The 23,115-nt window shown below is 29.6% G+C and overlaps 1 protein-coding gene across 5 annotated transcripts in view; it reads left to right on the top strand.

The window, feature by feature from the left end:
- The window catches only part of LOC107447528 (tight junction protein 1), a 137,204-nt gene that overhangs the window by 70,334 nt on the left and 43,755 nt on the right, over positions 1 to 23,115 (top strand). For all 5 annotated transcript variants that reach the window (XM_087166516.1, XM_087166515.1, XM_087166517.1 and 2 more), the window contains 4 exons: positions 10,482 to 10,608; positions 14,632 to 14,686; positions 16,326 to 16,480; positions 18,700 to 18,763. In XM_087166516.1, coding sequence (XP_087022642.1) covers positions 10,482 to 10,608; positions 14,632 to 14,686; positions 16,326 to 16,480; positions 18,700 to 18,763 — 401 coding nt within the window. The remainder of the gene's footprint in view (positions 1 to 10,481; positions 10,609 to 14,631; positions 14,687 to 16,325; positions 16,481 to 18,699; positions 18,764 to 23,115) is intronic.

The raw sequence follows: 23,115 nt of genomic DNA, 5'->3' as shown, positions 1-23,115 counted from the left end.
CATCCAATTCTATATATTCTTTTTTTTCCTTATGCAATTCAATTATTTACAAACCTTATAAAAGATCAGTGTTTCAATCAGTGGCATTACTATGGCCAGCGTTTAGAGCATGAGTAATCACTTGATTCACTAAAATAACAGGGATTGCGGAGTTCAGCAGAAAATGTGTTATGATGGTATGTTTAAGTTATTTTTGTTAGTTATTTATGGGCACAATTTTATTTAATTCTTTTTGGGCACCGCGTTTTAATTTAAATAATCTCATTTTTTTTTAATCTATATTTTTTTACCTTAATCAACAACCACATCTGATTTTCACTTACACCCCTATCATTCAACACCTTCCAATATTCCTTCCTTCACCCCTGCTTGAGAGTGGATTCGTTCACAGGTGTGAATAGTCAAAGCGAGAGTAGCGCCACCCTTCGGTGCGGAGGAATACATGAGCGGGAGGAAAGAGCGGCAGTTCGATTTTAGGTATTCCCTGCTGCTGACGACTGAGATCAAAACGTGATCTGTGGAAGGATGCGGGGTGGCCGGCCACGCGCGCTTCTAGGATAAGTCCTTTACCTTTTTTTTTTTATATATTTTTATGTGCCCGTAATTTTTTTTTATTGTTGTATAATTTTGGTATGACGTAACTAAAGAGAAATGATTATTTTTAAATAACCTGTCGAACTAAAATGTAAGTTATGTAGCAGTGAAGCAACTCATTTTTAAATTGTAAACTTATTTGAATTATGATTAAGTTCTTTGAATAAAAATATTTAGTCTGGATTAATTATGCTGTTGGATGTGAATCCTTAAAATTTAATTTGCTTTTATCTTCCAGATCACCAAGATTATTATTGCTGTAAATTTAAATGTGCTAATAGTTTTAAATTAACTTAAATTACTTCTACTTGTTATATCTGATAAATTTTGTTAGTTAAAGTTAAATGTTCTCACAACGCAATTATTTTTTTTAAAAATCATTCTTGATTCCTTAAATCTACTTTTTTTTTCTCTATTCAAAAATAAGATATAACAAATTGGTGCCGTGACCAGGATGCCACGTGTTAATGCTCAAGATTAAAAAATTAACTTGCTGGTCGTTAACTTTAAGTAATATGAAACTAATAATGCTAAATTTAATTGTGATTACCAAAAATAATTTTTAATAATATATATAGTATATATATGAATGATTGCTTAAATCTTGATTAAATTAATTTTTATTACTGCTACATGATCGCGTTATTATTGTCGAAGCACTACATCTGCGTATGCTTCATTTTTACTCTCTTGTTATTGTTAAGGATTATTGTATTTAATTGTATAATTGTGTTCATTTTATAAGAATTGAATAGAATCTTAACTCCTCATAATCTTAGTCAATCACGTGTACTTTTAGGTTTAGGGTTAAAAACTATATCCCAACTTGTTTTATATATTTTGTGTAGTAGGAATGTTTTTAGATTTTCATGAGATATTTGAATTTTTACAAGAAAACATGGATTGCACGTGTTATAAATTGATAGGGTTAATTATTGAATGTAATAGATAAACGTCATCTGTAATATCAATCAGGATTTTATTTTATGTTTTATATAGTCACAAATATTAAAGCCTTTGATTTTATTTTAAGTTTATGTAAATTTTTGGCGCGTTTCAGGTGTAGGAAATTTCTTATAAATTTTATTAGTTAAGCCTTTTATCGAAAATGGCAGAACCTCGGTCAGACACTTCGTCTTCGGATCCTGCTACAGCAAACAGAATTGATATTATTCCTGTGGTCAAAAGCCACACGATCTCAGAATTTTTACCCGTTATCCCTAATTTTGATGGGAATTCGAGTTTTTCCAGATTTTTCGACAAATTCAATTCCATTGCAGAATACTGCAACTGGGATGCAAATGATAAAATTTTAGCACTATCTTTACGCCTCACTGGCGAAGCACAAGAGTTTATAAACACACAACGAAATTTAAAACAAGCGAAAGATTTTGATTTAATAGTTAATTCTTTAAGGGATAGGTTTGAGACGAAGTCAAACATGGCTTCAAATATCACTAAACTTACACAGGCATATCAACTGCCGTGCGAAAATGCCAGGCAATTTTTTAGCCGCTTAGAAGGTATATCATACAACTGTGTACCGAATAATAATAGTACTGAATTTGAGGATTATCGACAACAACTCTTGTTGTCAGCTGCTAAACAGGGTCTGAGGGTGGAGTTACTGAGAGGAATTGCCTCAACAGCTTTAAACAGCTATAATGAATTTAAGAAGCATGCACTAACATTCGAAGAAAATTTTAAGGTTATTGAACCGCTAGAGCTAGCAGCTACTATACAAGCTAAAGCAGGAGAAAAATCAGATAACAAAATAGATAGTCTTACTGATAAAATTGAACAGCTTACTGTAAAATTAAATGATATGCAAATTCAACTAAATGCACAGAGCATTCATTCAAATAAAGAAAATTCACACAGGACGCGAAATGTTAATAATCATCTTCAGGCTCAGTCAAAGAAAAAATGCTTTAAGTGTAACAAATTAGGCCACATAGCTAAATATTGCCGAATTCCATTTTGTAACTTGTGTAACCGTAGCGGACATTCATTGGATAATTGTTTTAAAAAGAATAAAAGGTTAAACTAATTGGGGGAGAGACCGCTGCACCACCTGTCTCTGTTGGTATCCCCGATGTGGTGTTTAAAGATTATCAGAATTTAAATCAAGATATAAAAAGGAGTACACTTTCGGTTGAAAGCCCAGAGTTTGTCCCCAGCCTTAACAATTATAAAAACCTTCCCATTATAGGAGTAAATATTAAAAATTTAAATTATTTTGCTCTCTTAGACACTGGATCTACTGTAAATTTAATCTCCGAACACATTTTAGACGAATTAAGTTTGACTAGTAAACAAAAGAATTGTAGAGTGGAGGTACAGAATTTCAATGGAGGTCGTGTAAGCATAAACAAATCAATAAATTTGAGTTTCAAAATCGATACTAGTAGATTTTCGGCAGATTTTTTTGTCCTACCTAAACTTTCTAGAGATTATGATATGATATTGGGTTTTCCCTATTTAAATAAAAATAAACTGATATTAGATTGTAAAAACAAAATTTTGAAAAATGATGAGCTTAATGTGAATCTAATGTATGCAAATTCTAATGATACCTGTAATGCTTGCAAGTCAGAGGAGGGAATTCCTTTTTATGCAAATAAGAAAATAATTGTACCCCCTTTCTCGCAGTTAGCAGTTCCTGTTCGTTCTAAAAACAAATTAATTAAACATACTGAACAAATACTTCTTTTGCCCAACAAAAATATAGACAATCTTTTAATTGCAAGGACTGTTTCCTTGGCTTCTGATAAACTATTTATAAATGTCATGAATGTAGGTGAAACCCCTATCCATATTAATAAAAACGCGTCTCTTGTTAAAATGGAATGTTTGTTTGTATCAAATAAAGAAAAATGTAACAGCATTGACACAGCTCAACTTGGAGAGGATTTTGAGTGTTGGGGTGGAAATTTTCAGCTTGATCATTTAGATACTGAACAAAGGGATAGATTGTTGGAATTTTTAAAAGTTTACAAGGATATTTTTGCTCACTCGGTCACAGATTTATCAGAGGGATGTGAAACGCTGTTACACAAAGTTGATTTGTCGGATGACATTCCTGTCAGGCAACGTCACTATAAAGTACCACACCATCTAAAACAAGAACTCGATAGACAAATTAATGAATTGCTTGATATTGGTATAATTAGCCCAAGTGATTCACCATATGCAGCCCCCGTGGTTTTAGTGAAGAAAAAAGATCAATCATACCGCTTATGCACCGATTTCAGGAAATTAAATTTAAAAACCTTACCCGATTCGTTTCCCATACCCTGCATTACTGATTTGGTGGATAATCTGGCTGACGCCACGTTATTTAGCTCATTAGATTTATGCAGTGGGTTTTTTCAAATGAAGATTCATCCTAGTGACAGATATAAGACCGCTTTTGCCACCGAGCACGGTCTCTACGAATGGAATAGGGTACCCTTTGGGTTAAAAAACTCCCCAAACAGCTTCCAACGATTAATGTCTTTAATTTTATCAGGTTTAAAACCCTTACAAATAGCCGTATATTTGGATGACATTATAATAGCCTCGAAAACTGAAGAAGAACATTACAATAAATTGCAACTAGTCTTTGAACGCCTTCGCCAGCACAAATTGAAACTAAAGCCGTCAAAGTGCTCATTTCTAAAAACAAAAATAAAATATTTAGGCTTCTTAGTAACCGAAGGTAAAGTTTTTCCTGATAAAGACAATATTAGTGCAGTAGAAAAATTTAAAACTCCCAAAAACTCTGATCAGGTTAGGTCCTTCATTGGAGTTACCGGTTTTTACCGCAGATTCATAGAAAACTATGCAAAAATTGCATTGCCATTAACTAAACTAACTAAAAAGAATTGTAAATTTCAGTGGACTCCGGAAACACAATCCGCGTTTGATAAATTAAAAACTGTTTTAACACAACAGCCTTGTTTAAGTTTGCCAAATTTCCAGAAACCATTTACAATATTTACTGACGCATCTAAATATGCGTTAGGCGCCGTTCTGTGTCAAGAAGATGAACATCAATTTTTCCATCCCGTCGCATATGCCAGTAGGAAACTTAAAAATCCCGAAATAAACTATTCGACAGTTGAGAAAGAGATGTTAGGTGTCGTTTTTGGTGTTACCCATTTTAAACAGTATTTATATGGAAAACATTTCACGGTATACTGTGACCAAGCTAGTTTGTCCTACGCTTTAAATGTAAAAGACCCTACATCTAGAATTGCGAGGTGGGTGATGACCTTACAACAGTTTGACTATAAAATTATTCACAAACCAGGAAAATCCAATCTGACCGCAGATTACTTATCTCGATATGTAGAAAATACTAATAATATTGTTAGCACTCAATTTTCCCCAGCATTGTTAGAAAGATTGAAGATCCATCAAAAACAAGATCCACATTGTATTAAAATTCTTAAATTAATAGAAACTGGTAGTAATATTTTGTCAGAGATGCCAGTAATTTACTTCCTTAAAGATGATACCCTATGTTGTACCCCTAAAAATGGAAAAAGTCAAAGCATTGATAAATTAGTTCTTCCCTTAACCTTAGTAACAGAAGTGTTAAATTTATGTCATAATTCACCCACTACTGCTCACCAGGGATTTACAAAAACCTTGAAACGAGTAAAATCGTCCTTTTATTGGCCCCAAATGTACAAACATATTTTGAACCATGTAAAAACTTGCAATTCTTGTATTGGAAAAAAAGCCCACAAACCTAACAGGTTAGCCCCTTTGCAGAGAATACCAGTTACAACTAAACCTATAGAATGTATAGCAATCGATGCTTTAGGCCCTCTCCCTACAACTTACTCGGGCAATAGATTTATCTTAGTAATGAGTGATTATTTCACCCGTTACCCGGAAGCATTTGCGACTTCCGATATAAAATCTGACACAGTGGCACGTAGTTTGGAAGAATTTATTTCTCGTCATGGTGTCCCATCTAAAATCATTTCCGATCGTGGATCCAGCTTTTTATCGAAGGCAATAGTTCAGGTATATGACTATCTAGGCATTAAAAAACATTCCACTACCAGCTACCACCCACAGAGTGATGGTGTAGTCGAGCGCTTAAATGGGACGCTAATTAATTCACTCAGCCACCTTGTCAATAAAACACATAATGACTGGGATAGACACTTACCTTTCGCCCTAATGGCTCATCGTAGTGCTATCCATTCTTCTACAGGCTATTCCCCAGCATCCTTACTGTATGGTCGTGAAATAGAACTTCCTAAGGATATCTTAACCAATGATGCGAAATTTACTTATGCTGACCACCATGAATATGCATATGATTTGTCACTAAGGTTGAAAAATTCATTTCAATGTGCCAAAGAAAGCTTAGAGCTGTCTGCTTCCAAACAAGAAAAAAGGCGGGACAAAATCAGCAAAATAAAGGATATCCAGGTGGGCGATATTGTATATGTGTACACTCCTCAACTGTCACAAGGGTTAACAAAAAAATTTGCTAAGCCCAATAAAGGTCCGTTTAGGGTTAAAAGTCAAAGATCACCTGTAAATTTTGAAATTGAGGATGTTTGTGACACCAATAGGACACAGATGGTGCACGTAGATTGCTTAGCGAAAATACCAGAGAAAATTGTATTCCCTAACCTTTGTGATACAAATGCAAACAAACAAGACACTGATAATTCTAATAAAACGACAACTAATAGAAATAACACCCATAACTATAATCTCAGACATAGAAAGTAAATGTGACTTTGTTTTTATATTTCTATGATATTTCTAACTTCTATATAAAATTTTATGTATGTTTTCAATGTATTATCGTCGCAAATATATCTAAGGATATTTTGCCAAGTTTTTATTCTGTGAGTGAAACTCACAAAAGTTATGATCAATTTTGACATGAATTGTATAAGTTTTTTTTTCTAAAATCCTTGGCAAGAGAGTAAATTATAAATTTCTTTTTGGTCATTTAAATTTTTCAATGTTTTTGTGATTTTGAGAATTGAGTTGTTTGGGGATATAGATGGTAGGAAGTGCAACTATGGATTTATAATTACCTGCTAAAACGTTTCAACTAAATAGACTGTTAAGCGTATTTAACAATATGTAACTGTTGGACATTACCTGCTAAGACGTTTCAACTAAATAGACTGTTAAGCGTATTTAACAATATGTAACTGTTGGACATTACCTGCTAAGACGTTTCAACTAAATAGACTGTTAAGCGTATTTAACAATATGTAACTGTTGGACATTTCACTGTGTTCAAAGTGTGTGTTTGGAAGTACAAAATGTCTCATCAGAGAAACAGAACTAAAATCACGTTAGTCTCCATAAGCAACGTACACTCCATAAGCAACGATGGTTACTACGCAAGAAACGTTACTGCCTGGGGCAGCAAAAGGGCCCTTTGCCGTTCCTGGTCGGTGGATGATTTTCTGCTACGTTATATCGTGTCGAAAAGTGACAGTCATGAATGAGAGTTCTATCCAAGTGAGAGTACTATTGAAGTGAGAGTACATGTATCGAAAAGTGCCATGTGATCAGCTAGCTAAGACATGGAATGTGATAAAAGACAGAGTATACCGATGGGAGGCTTCTGAAGGAAAAACTCCTAACACACACAAGAATACACATCACGAGCAACAAAATCTTTCCTCTGGACTTACTGCAGAAAGTCTATTGTGAAGCTTTGAATTATGTTGAACTGTGTTGATTGGTTCAAGGAACCGAAGATGCCCCTGTAACTTTTAGACCTTTAAACAACTCGATTCTCAAATACACACCGTCATGATATTCCATTGAATCATTTATGTTTAGGTTTAGTTCAAATAAGTAATAATCAAAAAAAAAAAAAAAAATTCTTTGAATTTTTTTTTTTTCCTTACCGGGATGGAATGTTATGATGGTATGTTTAAGTTATTTTTGTTAGTTATTTATGGGCACAATTTTATTTAATTCTTTTTGGGCACCGCGTTTTAATTTAAATAATCTCATTTTTTTTAATCTATATTTTTTTACCTTAATCAACAACCACATCTGATTTTCACTTACACCCCTATCATTCAACACCTTCCAATATTCCTTCCTTCACCCCTGCTTGAGAGTGGATTCGTTCACAGGTGTGAATAGTCAAAGCGAGAGTAGCGCCACCCTTCGGTGCGGAGGAATACATGAGCGGGAGGAAAGAGCGGCAGTTCGATTTTAGGTATTCCCTGCTGCTGACGACTGAGATCAAAACGTGATCTGTGGAAGGATGCGGGGTGGCCGGCCACGCGCGCTTCTAGGATAAGTCCTTTACCTTTTTTTTTTTATATATTTTTATGTGCCCGTAATTTTTTTTTATTGTTGTATAATTTTGGTATGACGTAACTAAAGAGAAATGATTATTTTTAAATAACCTGTCGAACTAAAATGTAAGTTATGTAGCAGTGAAGCAACTCATTTTTAAATTGTAAACTTATTTGAATTATGATTAAGTTCTTTGAATAAAAATATTTAGTCTGGATTAATTATGCTGTTGGATGTGAATCCTTAAAATTTAATTTGCTTTTATCTTCCAGATCACCAAGATTATTATTGCTGTAAATTTAAATGTGCTAATAGTTTTAAATTAACTTAAATTACTTCTACTTGTTATATCTGATAAATTTTGTTAGTTAAAGTTAAATGTTCTCACAACGCAATTATTTTTTTTAAAAATCATTCTTGATTCCTTAAATCTACTTTTTTTTTCTCTATTCAAAAATAAGATATAACAAATGTTAGGAACTACAGAGTACAGCAGAAAAGGAAAAGAGAACTGGACAAGCAATTTTTAATATAACTGTTTAAAAATAAATAAATTAGCAAAATATAATAAATTATAAAAATGAGGTAAACTTTTATTAATAGGTGTAATATTCATCATTGATAGGAAATTTAATTATAAATTTTATTAAAAGAAATTTGTTAAATATGAAACATGCATGGTACCATAAACCGAGGCGAGCCTACCCATTTTTTCAGTTTGTCAACTTTCAAGTGGTCAAACTTTTGTAAATATTAAAGAAAAAAGGCTTTTAATAGGTGTTTCGGAATCGCTATTTATCCCTCTTTAAAGCTGTGAAATCGATTTTAGAAAATATTAACAGTTACGCTGTTACTGTATATTTTTATAAAACTGCTGACAAATCTCTCGTAGGGGCGAATCTACCCATTCTACTAAAAGGAATGTCAACATTGTAAATAATCAAATTTTACTATTAAATTGTTATTTTAGTTACTATATAGGATATTTATGAAGTAAAATTCATAACTTTATTATATATTCCATTTTTTTTATTCATAAAATAACACAAATTGAGTATTTGATCGATTATCACATTTTGATCACAGTTTTGTTTTTATAATCATTAACATTATAAATAAAAAATTTTTTTCTCTCATTATTGTTGATGAAAATAAATTAAAATTAATATAAATTTACAATTAAATAATTAATAAATAATAATAATTAAAGATTATTAACAAAATCGAAATTCAAAATTGGGAATCATGAAAAATTTTGTATGAATATAATTTCGAACCATCTGTAATAATAAATAATAATTTATTTAACTTGCATTAAATAAAAAAAGTTAATTTTGTAATATAAAAATTGAAAAAATAGGTAAAATAAACATATTTTATATTACATTTATATTTAACCTATAAATTTTCTTATTAATGATAAATTTATCAATGCAGAATTAAAATAATATACTCAAATTCATTTAAAATGACTTAATTTTAATATAAACAAAGTTCTAAATTATATTATTATGCTTCATTAAAACTAAATACGAATGGGTAGACTCGCCCCGCGAATTCAGGCTTTTTGTTTACAACAGCAAAATTTACATTCTTTTTGTTTTTTTTTTCATATAAAATTAATGTAATCTTAGTCTTAGATAAGTTTATCACTTAACCAAAGTAAAAATAGTAATAATAATAATATACTTATGGAGCACCAACTAAAAGTTTGCTGATTTTCAATACAAATCTCTCAAAAGACGTTTGAACAGGTCGGTTAAAAAGACACCAAAGGACGCCAAAAGACCAAAACCGGATCAAACTACTACAGCGCCATCTTCCTTAGAGTCTGAACTAAGTCCTCCGTCAATAAAAATTTTTTTATTTGCAATTTAAAGTAGTTAAAATTAAATAAAACTAAAATGGGTAGACTCGCCCCGGTTTACGGTATATAAATTGATGTCGATTTTTTGCGCTTAAAATTTTCAGGGTTTTTCACTTTGTTTCACAATCACCCCTGGCTGGTTATAAAATAAAATAAAAAACAATCCATATAACCCTATAATAGAAAAATCTCTCATCTCTTCCAGTGTGAAACATTTCTTCACTTCTATCAAAAGGCGGTTCAATATTTCTTTGGTAGAAATCTTCTTATTTCTTGTCCTGACATTTACTTTATTTGCTTGTCCCATGCAAAGGCATTTATTTATTATTTAGAAAAAGTAATGTAAAGTCCTTTTACGATTGTCCCACAGAAACAGTGTTCCTTGGATGTATTGCCTTTTTAAATTTCACCTGAAATGCTGAGCATTCCCTTTTATTGTGTCTGAAACAGGCATGAAAGTTTTCAGCTTTTACTCTGAATTCAACTTTTTTCAAAGCTTTTTAAGCTCCATACGTTTATTAATTTCAAAATGTTTGATTGCATTTATGTAGAATTCAGCTTTTTTTGCTAACTGGTACTTTCATCCCTGCTGAAAGCAAGCTTTAAAATACCTGTCAGACATTGTGTATTTTAACATAGTTATGTAGATTGTGTCAACCTGATAATGTGCTTTTTTACTGTATATTTCACATTTGTTATGCACAATACTGACTATTATTTCTCTTAATAGATCAATAATAACAGCACAGACTGCATGACTCTTAAAGAGGCCAAAAAAATAATTGAAAACACAAAAGAGAAACTGCAACTCATTTTAGAGAGGCAATCTACGGATGGAAAGCAAATCCAAAGCAATGGTATGTTTTCCATTTTAAATTTAAACTATGGAAAATTTATTTCTTTTTCAGAAACTTTTAATAAGCTGCCAACCATTTAGAATTGCTTGATTATATGTGTGTGTATATATATATACAGTCAAACTCCGCTATAGTGAACCTTTAAGAGACTGAAATTTCAGTTCACTTTGCTATATCCGTACTGCAAACAATTTTAACTAATAGTTCCAAACTCTCCCCTTTTATTTCACATTATTTAAATAAATGACCAATAAAATGAAATACAAAAATAATATGTAGTAACAAAAAATGTGTTAACTTTTATTTTTCATCACTCTTTGTCTTGCGTACAAAAAAATTAGTAATCTTTAGCTGAGGAGCAATCTTCAACATCAGATATACAGATACTTCCTGACTCTCCAATAAGTTTTCCTCGATGTTATTCCGCTTTTTAAACCTGTCTAACCAGCCATTCCAGCACTGAAAATTAGTCTCACCAAATCGCTTAGCAAATTCATAGGATTTGACTTGAAGCATTTGTCCAGATACAGGAAGATTGCGACTTTTTTAAGTGCTGAACCAATTCAATAATGCTGTTCAATAATGAAGCGAACAATAAAAAATGCTTGTTGCTACATTCCATGCTATAGATGGTTTTAAAAATCGGTATATGTACCTATTTTGAAGTAGAAATTTCAAAATTATTACAAAAAAAGGAAAATAAATCAGCCGAAGACAGAAAAAAGTTCATAATATCCAACTTCATCTCCATCTCTTTTTTTAGTTCACTATATAATAACATTGATACAGTAGGGAACCGATTATCCGGACGATCGGGACCATCGCTATTCCGGATAACTGATTTTTCCGGTTTTCTGAATCGCTACAAAAAGCCGTTTTTTTATTGTTAAACCCAACTAAAAAAAATATATAATTGGAAATAATCTTAAAAAGAAGAAAAAACGATGAAGTAATACAGTAATGATTATTTCTAAAATGATGGTATGGTAAACATCTTTCAAAAAAGAAAGAAAAATCCTAAAGTCTTATGAGGAAAAAAATTAATTTTTTTAAAAATGGTGGAAAATGTATCGAATTTCGTTCTGGTTTTCCGGTTTTCTGATTTCCGGATAACTGGTTCTGTACTGTACAACACAAAATAAACACATTATGCATGTGTAGCAAGGCATGGGAGCGAACATTTCGTTCACTATATTCGGGAGTTCACTGTAAACAATGTTCACTATAGCAGGGTTTGATTGTGTGTGTATATATACACAGTAGAAAATCTTTTTAACACACAATATTCAAATAAGTGTTTATTACTTACTAAAAAATTTTCTGCAGAACTAGGTAATTACAAACAAATTAATTTTGGTTTGCATAGCTTTTTGAATTTTCAACTCTTAACAAGTAATTAAACAAATAAATGTCAGTTATAGAATTTTCTTTATTGCAAATTTCTTTGTTTACACCGACAAAGATTCTGTGGTTTATTAAGAATTGTGGTTTATAAAATTATGTTATATACTGTATTATATACTTCATCTGTTAATATACATAATACTTCAGCAATGCAGTAAGAACAGCACTTTAAATTCCTCTAGTTACACTCAATTTGCGCTTTTGTTTTCATATTTTGTAATCTGGCAATCTTGTTGCGAAAATATTTTTAAATCATTCTAAAAAAATTTCCCGTTCATGTAAGTACATCTGATTTCGCTACTCGCTTTAGAGATTTTGTTTTATACTGTATTTTCTTTTTCTTTTATTTTATTTTATGTTTTTACGTGTTATTTTTTCTTATTGTGTTCTATTTTATTTGTTGTAATTTTTGTAAAAAAAATGTTTTTGAGTGCTCCTCACACTATTGTATTAATATATTTTGCTTTGGCTATAGTGATACAATATCAGAATGCACTCTTTTTTGCGGATATAATCGTGTGGGCTGATGAAAAGTTTATATCTTTTATTTTCCGTTTTTTTTAAAAAAATTTCATCCTTTTTTTTTTTTTTAAATCAGTTGTTTGTTATTTTTTTTCATTATTATTTCCCCCCCTTTTTTCATATGTCTATAATTTTCCTTTGTTTTATCTTTATTTTGAACTTATCTAATGAGTTCTGTTTACTTGCAGCTTATATGCAATAAATGAAACTTATTGTTTTTCTTCGTGTTTTCTTGTATTTATTTATTTTGTTGTATATATATATATATATCTAATCAAGCAAAAGAAAACAAGGAAGGAAACTAAAATTTTTTTATAGAAAACTTGAAAAATTATTACAAAAAGCAAAAATCAATTGAAATAAGAAAATTTAACAACAAAAAGAATCTCATCAGCTCGCACGATTATGTCCACAAAAATCGCGCTTTCTAATATTATATTAATATAGCTGAAGCAAAATATATCGATGCAATAATGTGAAGAGCACCAAAAAAATTATTATTGTAATTGCAGTGAAATCCGTCAAACTGACACTGGCCACCTTTCTGAATTGTTCTGCTTAGTTGACTTTTTTCTTCTAAAGAGCTGAATTTATACAATTTAATAAAAAGATGCTAAACCTTAATAATCTGTCTTTCTTGTATGTAAACCTTAAATAAGTCAAATTTATATATAAAAAAATTTATTCTATTCTGTTTTATTTTATTCTATTCTAATTCTTCTATTCTATTCTAAACTTGACCGAAAAAAATAAATAGCTTTTTTACAAAGTTTTCTATGATAATGTATTATGTATGAAATAGAATTTTACTGTAAGGGTAAAATAGTATTAACCCCTCTAAAGGTTGACTATTATTTTTTTAGGCTAATTATATAGTAAGCTAAGCTTCTTGAGCAATTCTATTTTATTCTTTTGTTGCTTTTAAAAACAAAAAGAGTTTATTTTTTGTAGCAAATTGGTTTGTAAGTATAATGAAATGAATTTTAAAATGTTGCAGTAAATACAATGTATATTGTACCCTCTGTATATATATATTCTGTCATGGGTGATATTATATTCTAATTGAACTTTCTTTTGTTTGCATTAATATTTTAAGAATTTATTTATTGCAAAAACTAATCAATTAAATATTATTAAATTTATGTAACAAATTATAATTTATTCATTAATCTCATTTAATAAGAAATGTGAAGTAGGTATTTGTTTAATTAAATTTCAGAATCAAATTTAAAAGATTTTATTTAATTTACATTTATTTTGGTAGATAATATACAGAGAAATATATGTATAACATGTATAATAACATGATCAAATAAATGATAGAAAAAGAATAACTTATTCCCCTCTGTAACTTTACTGCTGATGGCCAGTGTAATAAATTTCACTGTATCATTTATTTAAAATGAAAGATTAACTAAATCAAATTAATTTTAAAATGAAAAAAAAAAAATCCTTTGTAAACAAGGTCAAATTAAACCAAATTTTTTATTTCTGAAATCCTTTTCTTTCATTGTTTTCTGCCTTTCTTAAAATTTACTGAAAAATCTTACTTTAAATTTCCAGCTTTAAAAAAATTGAAGTAGCTTTGTAATAAGTTCAATTCAACCTATTATAAAAAGAGCCTCTTAATTGACATAAAAATTTCTTAATTATAAGATCCCGCTATTATGCATTAATTTGTTCTACAATATAAGCAAAGTGAATCTAGTTTTTTGATCTATATTTTAATACTTTTTATTCCCCCCCCCTCCTTAATGTTTTTGCATCTATTTTCCCATTATGCTATGAAGCACCTCTAAAGTATATGAAGAGTAGAATTAGCAAATTATTTCTCAGAATTTCACAAATTAGAAGACAACGTTATCAATATTTACAATTTGTTCATAGTATTTCATAGAATATATATAAAGTTCAAAATTATGAGTTCTACATACTTGCAGCTTATGCACACAAAATGAAACTTTATGATTTTCTTCATTTTTTTTTGTAATTTTTATATTTATTTATTGTGCTATGTATATATTACAGACTTGGTAAACATTGATACATAATGTTTGGTTTATTAATAATTTGATTTTGTTAACTTCTAATTTCTAGGTGAAACTAAAATTCCAACACCAGCAGATAGAGGCGAAGAAAAAAATTTATCTAGGTAGGTAAATATAGTGGACAAATATACATATGTATAAAACATTTCATTTTAAATGTTTGTATTGGTGCTACAAAATAGGTTGATAATATTGATGCTTTCAAATACATTTAAAACATTAAACATGATGTACAACATCCCCTCCCCTTAAAATGGGTGTTAAAACTGTGTTGCACATTTTATTCACACTTACCTTGTTCATCTGCAGATTTTTTTTTTTAACAATTAGAAATTTTCTTTTTTGATTTTAGCTAAGTTAAATGAAAGAATCATTAATTAAGAAAGTTTCCTTTAATTAAGCTTATTATTACTATTATTATTTTTCTATTCTTGTTTATTTTGGCCCACTGATTTAACAGTAAGATTAAAAGGTCATAGGTATTTTAAAAACATATGCTAAGTAAGCTGTATTTAAAATTTCGTTTGGTGAAATTAGGAAAGCAGGGATAGATATTTCTGTGCAATCAATCAAATGTAGTGTCAATCTGTTAAATATTGTGTTAATAAATTGATTTGAATTAATAAAAACAATGATATGCGTGGCCCAATCCTCACTATTGGCACCAATGTTTTTCGTGTTAACTGAGGTCTTGTTAAAAAATTATGATTTAGCGTCATATTTGTTTTTCTGTGATTTCAATATAAATGTGCACCTCTATGATTATATATACAGAGGGACCAAGTATTACAATTTATCCATAATTATTACGATTTCATTGGCAAGATTAAGCTTCAAAAACAAAGTACTGTTTTTGAGAATTTCTGTAATAATTTGCTTTAAATACGTTGTTTTCCCCTTAATTATTTTAGAGTAATGAAAGTTTTTTTTGCAACTAATCTATGATAGTTTTTCTTCTCCTACGATTTGTTTCCACTCCTTAAACGATTCTAATAAAATAAAATAAAGTACAAACTTGATAGAAAAACGAAATAAAAAAATGTAAAAAGAAATTTAAAAAGAAAATTTATCTTTCCCCCTAGCTATTCACAAATTAAATCTTCTCTTCTTAACAGAAAAGCAACTGAACCAACCCAATTGTAAAATGTGTTTAGTAGTTGAAGTGCAGAAGTAATGAAGTATATTAATAGTAAATTTATGTATATTTTTATTAGTATTATATATCTATATAAAATTAAATAATGTATATGTACACCATAAAATGATGCTAATTTGAATTCTGTAAGCGCGTACAAGTTGACACCTGTGCTTGGTAATGACGTAATATATTTGCTTTATAATTTGCAACTAGTATATTAACAGCAAATGGTAAATAAAGTACTAATGAATACATAGCATGCATTAAAGGAATCTATTAGTGTGCATGGTCTCTTTTAAAGGACCGTATTAAGAAATCTAGGAGATTATTGCAAACATTGTTTTTAAAATTCTACTCAAAGTAGTTATTTAAATTGATCTATTTGTTGTATTCTGTAAATATTTTACTTAATACCCTCTCCCAAAATTTTAGATTTATATTGTTTTTACATTTTAAAATTTTTTGAAATAAATAAAAATTTATTAAGTTTTCCAGTTGATCTCATGACATTTAGTATTGATATTCAAAAAATTATTGAAAAATGAGTTAAGGCAAACAAATATTTATTAAAATTAAATTTGTTTGATAGAAACATGTATTTTCAGTTCTAGGTTTCAGTCAGGTCGTAATAGGGGACCCATAATGGATATATCTTTGAGCCAGTTAGACCAACCTGCCACTCCTTTACTGACTGGACACGCGAGGGCTCCTTTGATAAATGAAGAAGAACCTTCTCTGCAGAGGCTGCCCCGCATTGATGGTAATACTACTTATTGCAGAAATAAAATCTAAAATATTCAAAAGGCAGAATCTATACAAGTCATGCATTTTCTAAAATAAAGTTTTAACATTGTGCAATGCATGAATGAGCAATACTTAAGCGATACCCTCCATGGCAGAATTGCTTACGACATTGTCACAGGATTTAACAGAGCTCTTACAGAGAGATTTTTCTTTTGAGAAGTACTTCAACTTGCTTTTCAGCAGAAATTTACACGCAAAATTTGCATCACGCATTTAAATAATCACTTTTTGAAGAGCTCAATTTATGCCGTAAATCCATTTTGATTGTTTTTTGGCAGTTACTGACATTGATTTTTACATGGTTTTTAGATATCCCGAAATATTTCAGGCGATGTGGGAAATTCGAATTGTGCATTTGATCATTTACTTTTTTAAGGCAATGATTCTATCGATTTTTTTTTAACAGTTATTGCTTTTGATTTTGACATGGTTTTTAAAATCCAATATTTTTGTTATACAATATTATTTATTACGACAATCAAATCTTAAAATGAAACATGCATTTGAATCATCCCATTCTGAAGAGTCCGATTCGAAGGATTTCGTTATCCATCTGTTTTTCGTCCATTACTGCTACAGATTTAGATGATATTAAATTATTTTTTTAATGTGATGATGATTTGCAAAATGCAATAAAGGAAATAATTAGTGTGTTTCACCCGCCCAACAAAATGCGAGAATATTTCCCATAATATTAGAATGAAAGAAATATTACATGTTTAATTAAAAAAATAATTTTTTGTTTGTTTTTGTGAACAAAGCGTTTTTATTACCTTTAAATAGTAACAAGGATATTGCAGAAAGACATTAGTTCTAGAGAGTTTATCGCCGAAAGCCTAAAAAAAGTCTGCCTCGCGGGCTATACTATGGTGCGTAGCATTTTTAAAAAGTGCTTAAAGGATGTTGTTTTCGATTTTTTTTTTCATTGGGTGTTTTTGAAAGATGCTTAATTTTCCCTTAGGTGAGATTATTGCACTCTCTTGTGCAACTCTGCAGCATTTTGCAAGATATTCTCAATTTCAGGCTTCATTTTCCACCCTCTGATATTGAACCGAAAAATCTCTTGATCTTTTTATAATGGCTAATATAATCAAGAAAAAGAGTTCTCTGTCAAAAACTAGTCATTTTATCATGATCATGTGAAATCTTTGAAAATTATTTTGTATTTTGTTAATGTATATAGTGCTTAAAAATATTTTTTGAGTGCTTAAAAGGTGCTTATTTTTTGTTGAAAGATTTGGCTATGCACCCTGTTTACCATGAGACAAACATATTAGTGAATTTCAGGCATGTGATTCTTCTGCCAATTCGTGTAATTTTGCAAAGCTCAAGACGCATATCTTAAATTCACAGACTTTTACCAATCAATCAAATAAAATTATCTCTTACCTCCGCTAATTTAAAATTAAATTTTCGTTAAGTTACACAAATTCTTGTTAAAGAGACGTTTATTCTGCCTTTACAAGCACTCTCTTTTTTTTCTTAAGTTCTCATTCATGTGCAATAAAAACTTTTTTTTTTGCACAGATTCATTAGAAAAAAAACTTTCGATGAACTTTGAGAATACGAGACTGGCATAACTTAAGGTAGAATTGATGAAATACTGAGGCAAACACAAAAGTTTAAAATTGATTATCTTAAAAATAATTCTGAGATGGCAAACATTTAAAAGATTGTTCGATAGAAAAAATGGTGTATTTGCTCGCTTTTTTTCAAAACTTATATGTGTAGCAATTTTGTTGCAAATTGTCATTTGTCAGAAGAATGGCTAAAGTGGGAATGAAAGGTGAATCTTGGGACCCCTTTCAAAGAATTCTATTCCTTGAAACTAGAAGGTGGATTTTACAGATGATTTGACTTCTTAAATGTAAAATCCGATATAATTTAAAAAAACATTTTATTTTTTTTAGCTTTTTTTCTATTAGTTTTTCTCTGTTCAAATAATAAAAATATTTAGCCACAATTTTGGATAAAAAGTGGATAATCCGTACTTACTTGCTTTGGGACACCTTCAAAGATTTCTATCCCATAAAATAATAAAAATATTTAGCCGCAATTTTTATGCTGAGGCAAATGTCAGAAAGTTCCCGATAATTTAGAAATGCTGTCAAAGAATGAACCATTAGGAAAATTAGTTAGTGTGTTCACCTCTAATTTGTTTTTCTTTAATTTCAGAATTTTCACCTTCAAGCAAGCAATTTGATGAAGATCCTTTGGCAAGAAGAAACAAAACAGTGCCGTAAGTCTTTCACTGTGTAGATTTAAAGTTTTGAGTTATATGCTTGTTAAAATTATGTTGAAAGCTATTAATAAAGTTTGTTTTAGATCTTATTTTATGTATAAAATATTTCTCTTTTAAAATTTTTTTTAACAGTTCATAATGAGAATTAACATTATTTAATCCAAATATGCATTATAATTCTTATCTATATTTGAATTATTTCTTGCAATAAGAGCATCACCATTTAGATGATACTCGAATTGGTTATCCGATCGAGGTGAAAGAAAATTCTGATGAGTACGAAGAAAAAATATGTTTTTTTTTTAATGCCTACTTTATTTTTCTGAGAAAATTTACAATTTACAAAACGTGCAAGCAAATAATAAATTCAAAAGAGGAACAGGAATTAGTTTTTTGAATTATTTTTATTGCTACTTAATTAATATCTGTTTTAATCAGTTTAATGCCAAAATTTCTGTAAAATTTCTATTCGAAATTATTTTATTTACTGAGAAAAGAGACACCATAATAAAAATGCTCATGAAAAACAAGTGCATACCAGAATTGCCGCTTATGGAAAAATAATAAAGAAAGGAAAAAAAGAACAAACTATTATAGTGGTGCATAAGAATATTAAGTGCAAGTAAATCTTATTTTTGGAATCATGTTTTTCCCCTAAAAAATATGGATTTTTAATTTTTTTTTACTTCTCCTGACACCCATTTAGAAATTGAAGAATATAAATTTGAGGTTGTTGACAATTTAGTGTCCTTGGGTTCTGTAACCAACAACAGGAAATACAAAGAAGAATAGCTAATAAATGTTTTAACCCCTTAACTGCCGAGTAAAATTTACGTGATTCACTCCCCAGTGCCACCATTTCTCGCTCAAGTGCACTTTCTTACGCGGTGTTATGGTGGGGGAAAATGATGCACGCCTTGCAATTTAAAAACAGTTTACTTTTACAAGACAAGAAAAAGGAAAGAAAGAAAATACAAAATTTAAATTAAATAATAAAAATACAATATAAAAGATGTTAAAACTTAGCTCTTGTATGACAAATCCTGAAACATGGTTGGATACATAAACCAACATCACATTCATTGCACTGATAGCAGGATTCACAAAGAATTTTTTTCTTGAACAATCAGCACATTTTTCCGATGCATTTGAAGAGGTTGATGGAAAGAATAAAAAGCACCAAATACATTCGGGAAACGAAAGCGAAAAAAGAATAAACCTGACCTTACTCAAAAAGAGATAAGCAAACGATTAATACGATATCACTTTTCCATAACATCCTTTTCCCATTCCCCCTCCTCCGAAATTAGTAATATATTTGCAAAGCAAACACTTTTAAGGTCATTTTACTGCATTCTGAAGTAGGGGTGTAGTTCTATTTATAGCAGCGCAATGCAAAGCATCGTACTTCGGGAAAACGTATATATACGCCTACGGCAGTTAACACATCGTCTGGCCGAGACGTATATATACGCCCTCGGCAGTTAAGGGGTTAATGGAATTCGAAAATACATAAGACTTAATGTAATTCATAGAAAAGTTTTATTATCTCTCTTAAGATCCATTTTAACACAGGCTTGTGAAACCATATCTTGTATGCATGAGGTTATGTTGGGTACCTTTGAGAAAGTATTTTTGGAGGAATTCAAAAAAATAGTGTGTGACTTAGATGTGTTGCTAGAGTTTTAGCACTCACATAATGACATTATTAATTTTATTAAACGACAAAGAATAGAATGGGTAGGCCACATTATCAAAATGGGCCGTACCACAAGAAGAGTTTTCAATGCCGGACCAGTCAGCACAGGAAAAAGAGGCAGGCCGAATTTGAGATGGCTTAGAAAAATACCTTTTGGTCCTAAAAACTGGAAAACACTAGCAGGAAAAAGTGGAAAAAATTCTTGAGAAGGCCAAGGCCCACCCTGGGCTGTCGAGCCATTGATGATATCTGTATTATATTTGTTTCTTCAGGCATATTATTCACTAAAAGTACCCCAAAAGGTACATCATCTATTGATATATATCTCTTAAAGGGCAGATGTGACACCAGTGTCCCTTATATATATATTTTTTTTTTCTGATGCTCTAATTACAAACGAAAGTATATTTTGATATTTTTTTAGTTATTAACAAGCAATATAAATTTTTTTTAATTTTAGTTATTTTTTATTAAATAATTACAATTTTTTCTTCCATATAAAACTAAAATTAATGAATTAATATTTGAAAAAACTGTATTAACGTCAAGTGTTATCTACTACAAATTAAAAAAAAAAGTATTTAAACTTGAGTGTATGAATCAAAAGTATTTTATTTACGATTGAAAATTTGAACAAGATATAGGAAGAGTGTGAACTAATTAGTAGAAATTGAGAATTAAAAGCGTTCTTATCTATATTTAACTATGAAATTATAAATTTGGTGAAGCGAATTACACGTGCTACCACGTAATATTCTTTACTGAATTTATCGGACACAGTGAATATAAAATGATTAAATATTTAAATGTGTGCAATAAACTATTGTTTTGTTCAAAGAGAGGTAATTAGAAATTAACACTGATGTTATTTTTAAAATATGTGAAAAACTGAATCGCTTCTAGTAAAATTTAAAACAATGACTAACGCTCATCCCTGTTTAATGAATGAATTAACATCCAAGTTAAAAAAATGTATTGCAACTGGAATGGATGAAGTATTTTATTAACGATTTAAAATTTGAACAAAATATAGGTAGAGTGTGAACTAACAGTAGGAATTGAAATCTGTTAGATTATAGGAATTTTATTTGTACTAAAATATAAAATCCAAAAAAAAATTATTTGAAAACTTTTTGTTTTACTCAAAAATTTATCAATTATTTATTCTGTTCTTGTATATTAAAAAAATTTCAGTGATGAGTTTCTCTTAAATCTAAATAACTGCAAATTTGAAAAATCATTGTTTGGATGTGAACCGTGAAAATTTTTTACCTTCAACACAGATAGTGTTTGATGTAATAACCATGAATTATTAAAATGTTATAATATTTTCATTTATTTTGACCTAAATTAACACAAAATAATGAAAAATATGCTTCACTGAAAATTCTGTGTCAAAGTTTTAAGAGAAGTTTGCCTTTGTCATTTCAGATTTTTGGTTAAATGTTTGAATTTTGTTTTCTTGTTTTTTTTTTCCTGTTTAACAAACTTTTAATATAGGATAATTTAGACAGCACAATACCTTTAAAAAAGTAGAAAATAAGAGGGTGCTTTATCTGGATTGGTAGAAATACTGCTTGTTAATTTTTAGGACTTCTAAAAAATTCTTTTAATGTTAATTATACAAAAGCAAAGATATTTATCAAAAATGTAAAAACAGACTAATGTACACTATATAACTACTTTTTAAAAACTACTGATTGCAGAACTCTAAAAATGTTGTAAAAATTTTGTCAGAAAAAAATGGAAAGAGAACCTAAAACGCTGCATTTATTTCGCAATTTTGCTTTTATTTCGCAAAAGATACCTTGGGCTTGCATCAAAAGATACTGCCAAATATAGTATCAGTTTATTTATGAAAAATTTAATGCAGAAGATTTAAAACATAATTAGAATTTTCCCTCCCTTTTGACAGTTGAGTTAAGTCAAGAGTAAATAGGCCTCTTAAAGAACAACACCTAGATTAGGGGTGCACAACCTTTTTGAGTGAAGGGCCACTTGCACAGCAGGTTGGCTAACGAAGGGCCGCAGATGTATTTAGACATGTTAATGACAAATGTAGTAATGTTTATTTAAACATTAGCGTTCCATTTTTTTTTGTCAATAACCTTAGTAATATCAATAACTTAGTAGTGTTCCATTATTAGAATTCATTCAAAAATAAAAAAACTTATACTTTTTTTAAAAAAAAAAAAAAACTTGCTATTTTTATCATATGAACAATAGATTTATCAAAATAAAAAAACATTGAAGAAAAGAAATTTTTTTCATTTTATCATATCATGCAATACAAAAATTCATTTTAGAATTTAATTCTAATAAATAAAAAAAACTGCAGTGCCCACAGAATGAAAGTAGGAAAAAGTTTAATCATAATTAAGTAATATAAATTCAAATTAAATATTTTAATTGAAGAAAATTTATAGGTTTTAAACAAAAGCCGAAAATAAAAGCAAAACTGTGATAGTTCAAAATAAAATTCAATGCTTATTTTGTAATGTACTTTATTATTTAATTTTATTAATTATTAGATTTTTATATCGTAAACAGTTTCCCTTATTTTTTTATCGAAAAAGATCATTTAAGCAACAAAAAATTGAAATCTAAACTACAAACCGTGAGCAGTTTAAAAATTCACGTTTTCCGTCAT

This window comes from Parasteatoda tepidariorum, chromosome 6 (genome assembly GCF_982258835.1).
Source record: "Parasteatoda tepidariorum strain Cologne lab strain chromosome 6, Ptep-v5.0, whole genome shotgun sequence".
Classification (NCBI taxonomy): Eukaryota; Metazoa; Arthropoda; class Arachnida; order Araneae; family Theridiidae; genus Parasteatoda; species Parasteatoda tepidariorum.
The sequence above is the reverse complement of the archived record's forward strand: the minus strand, read 5'-3'. Positions and strand labels throughout refer to the sequence as shown.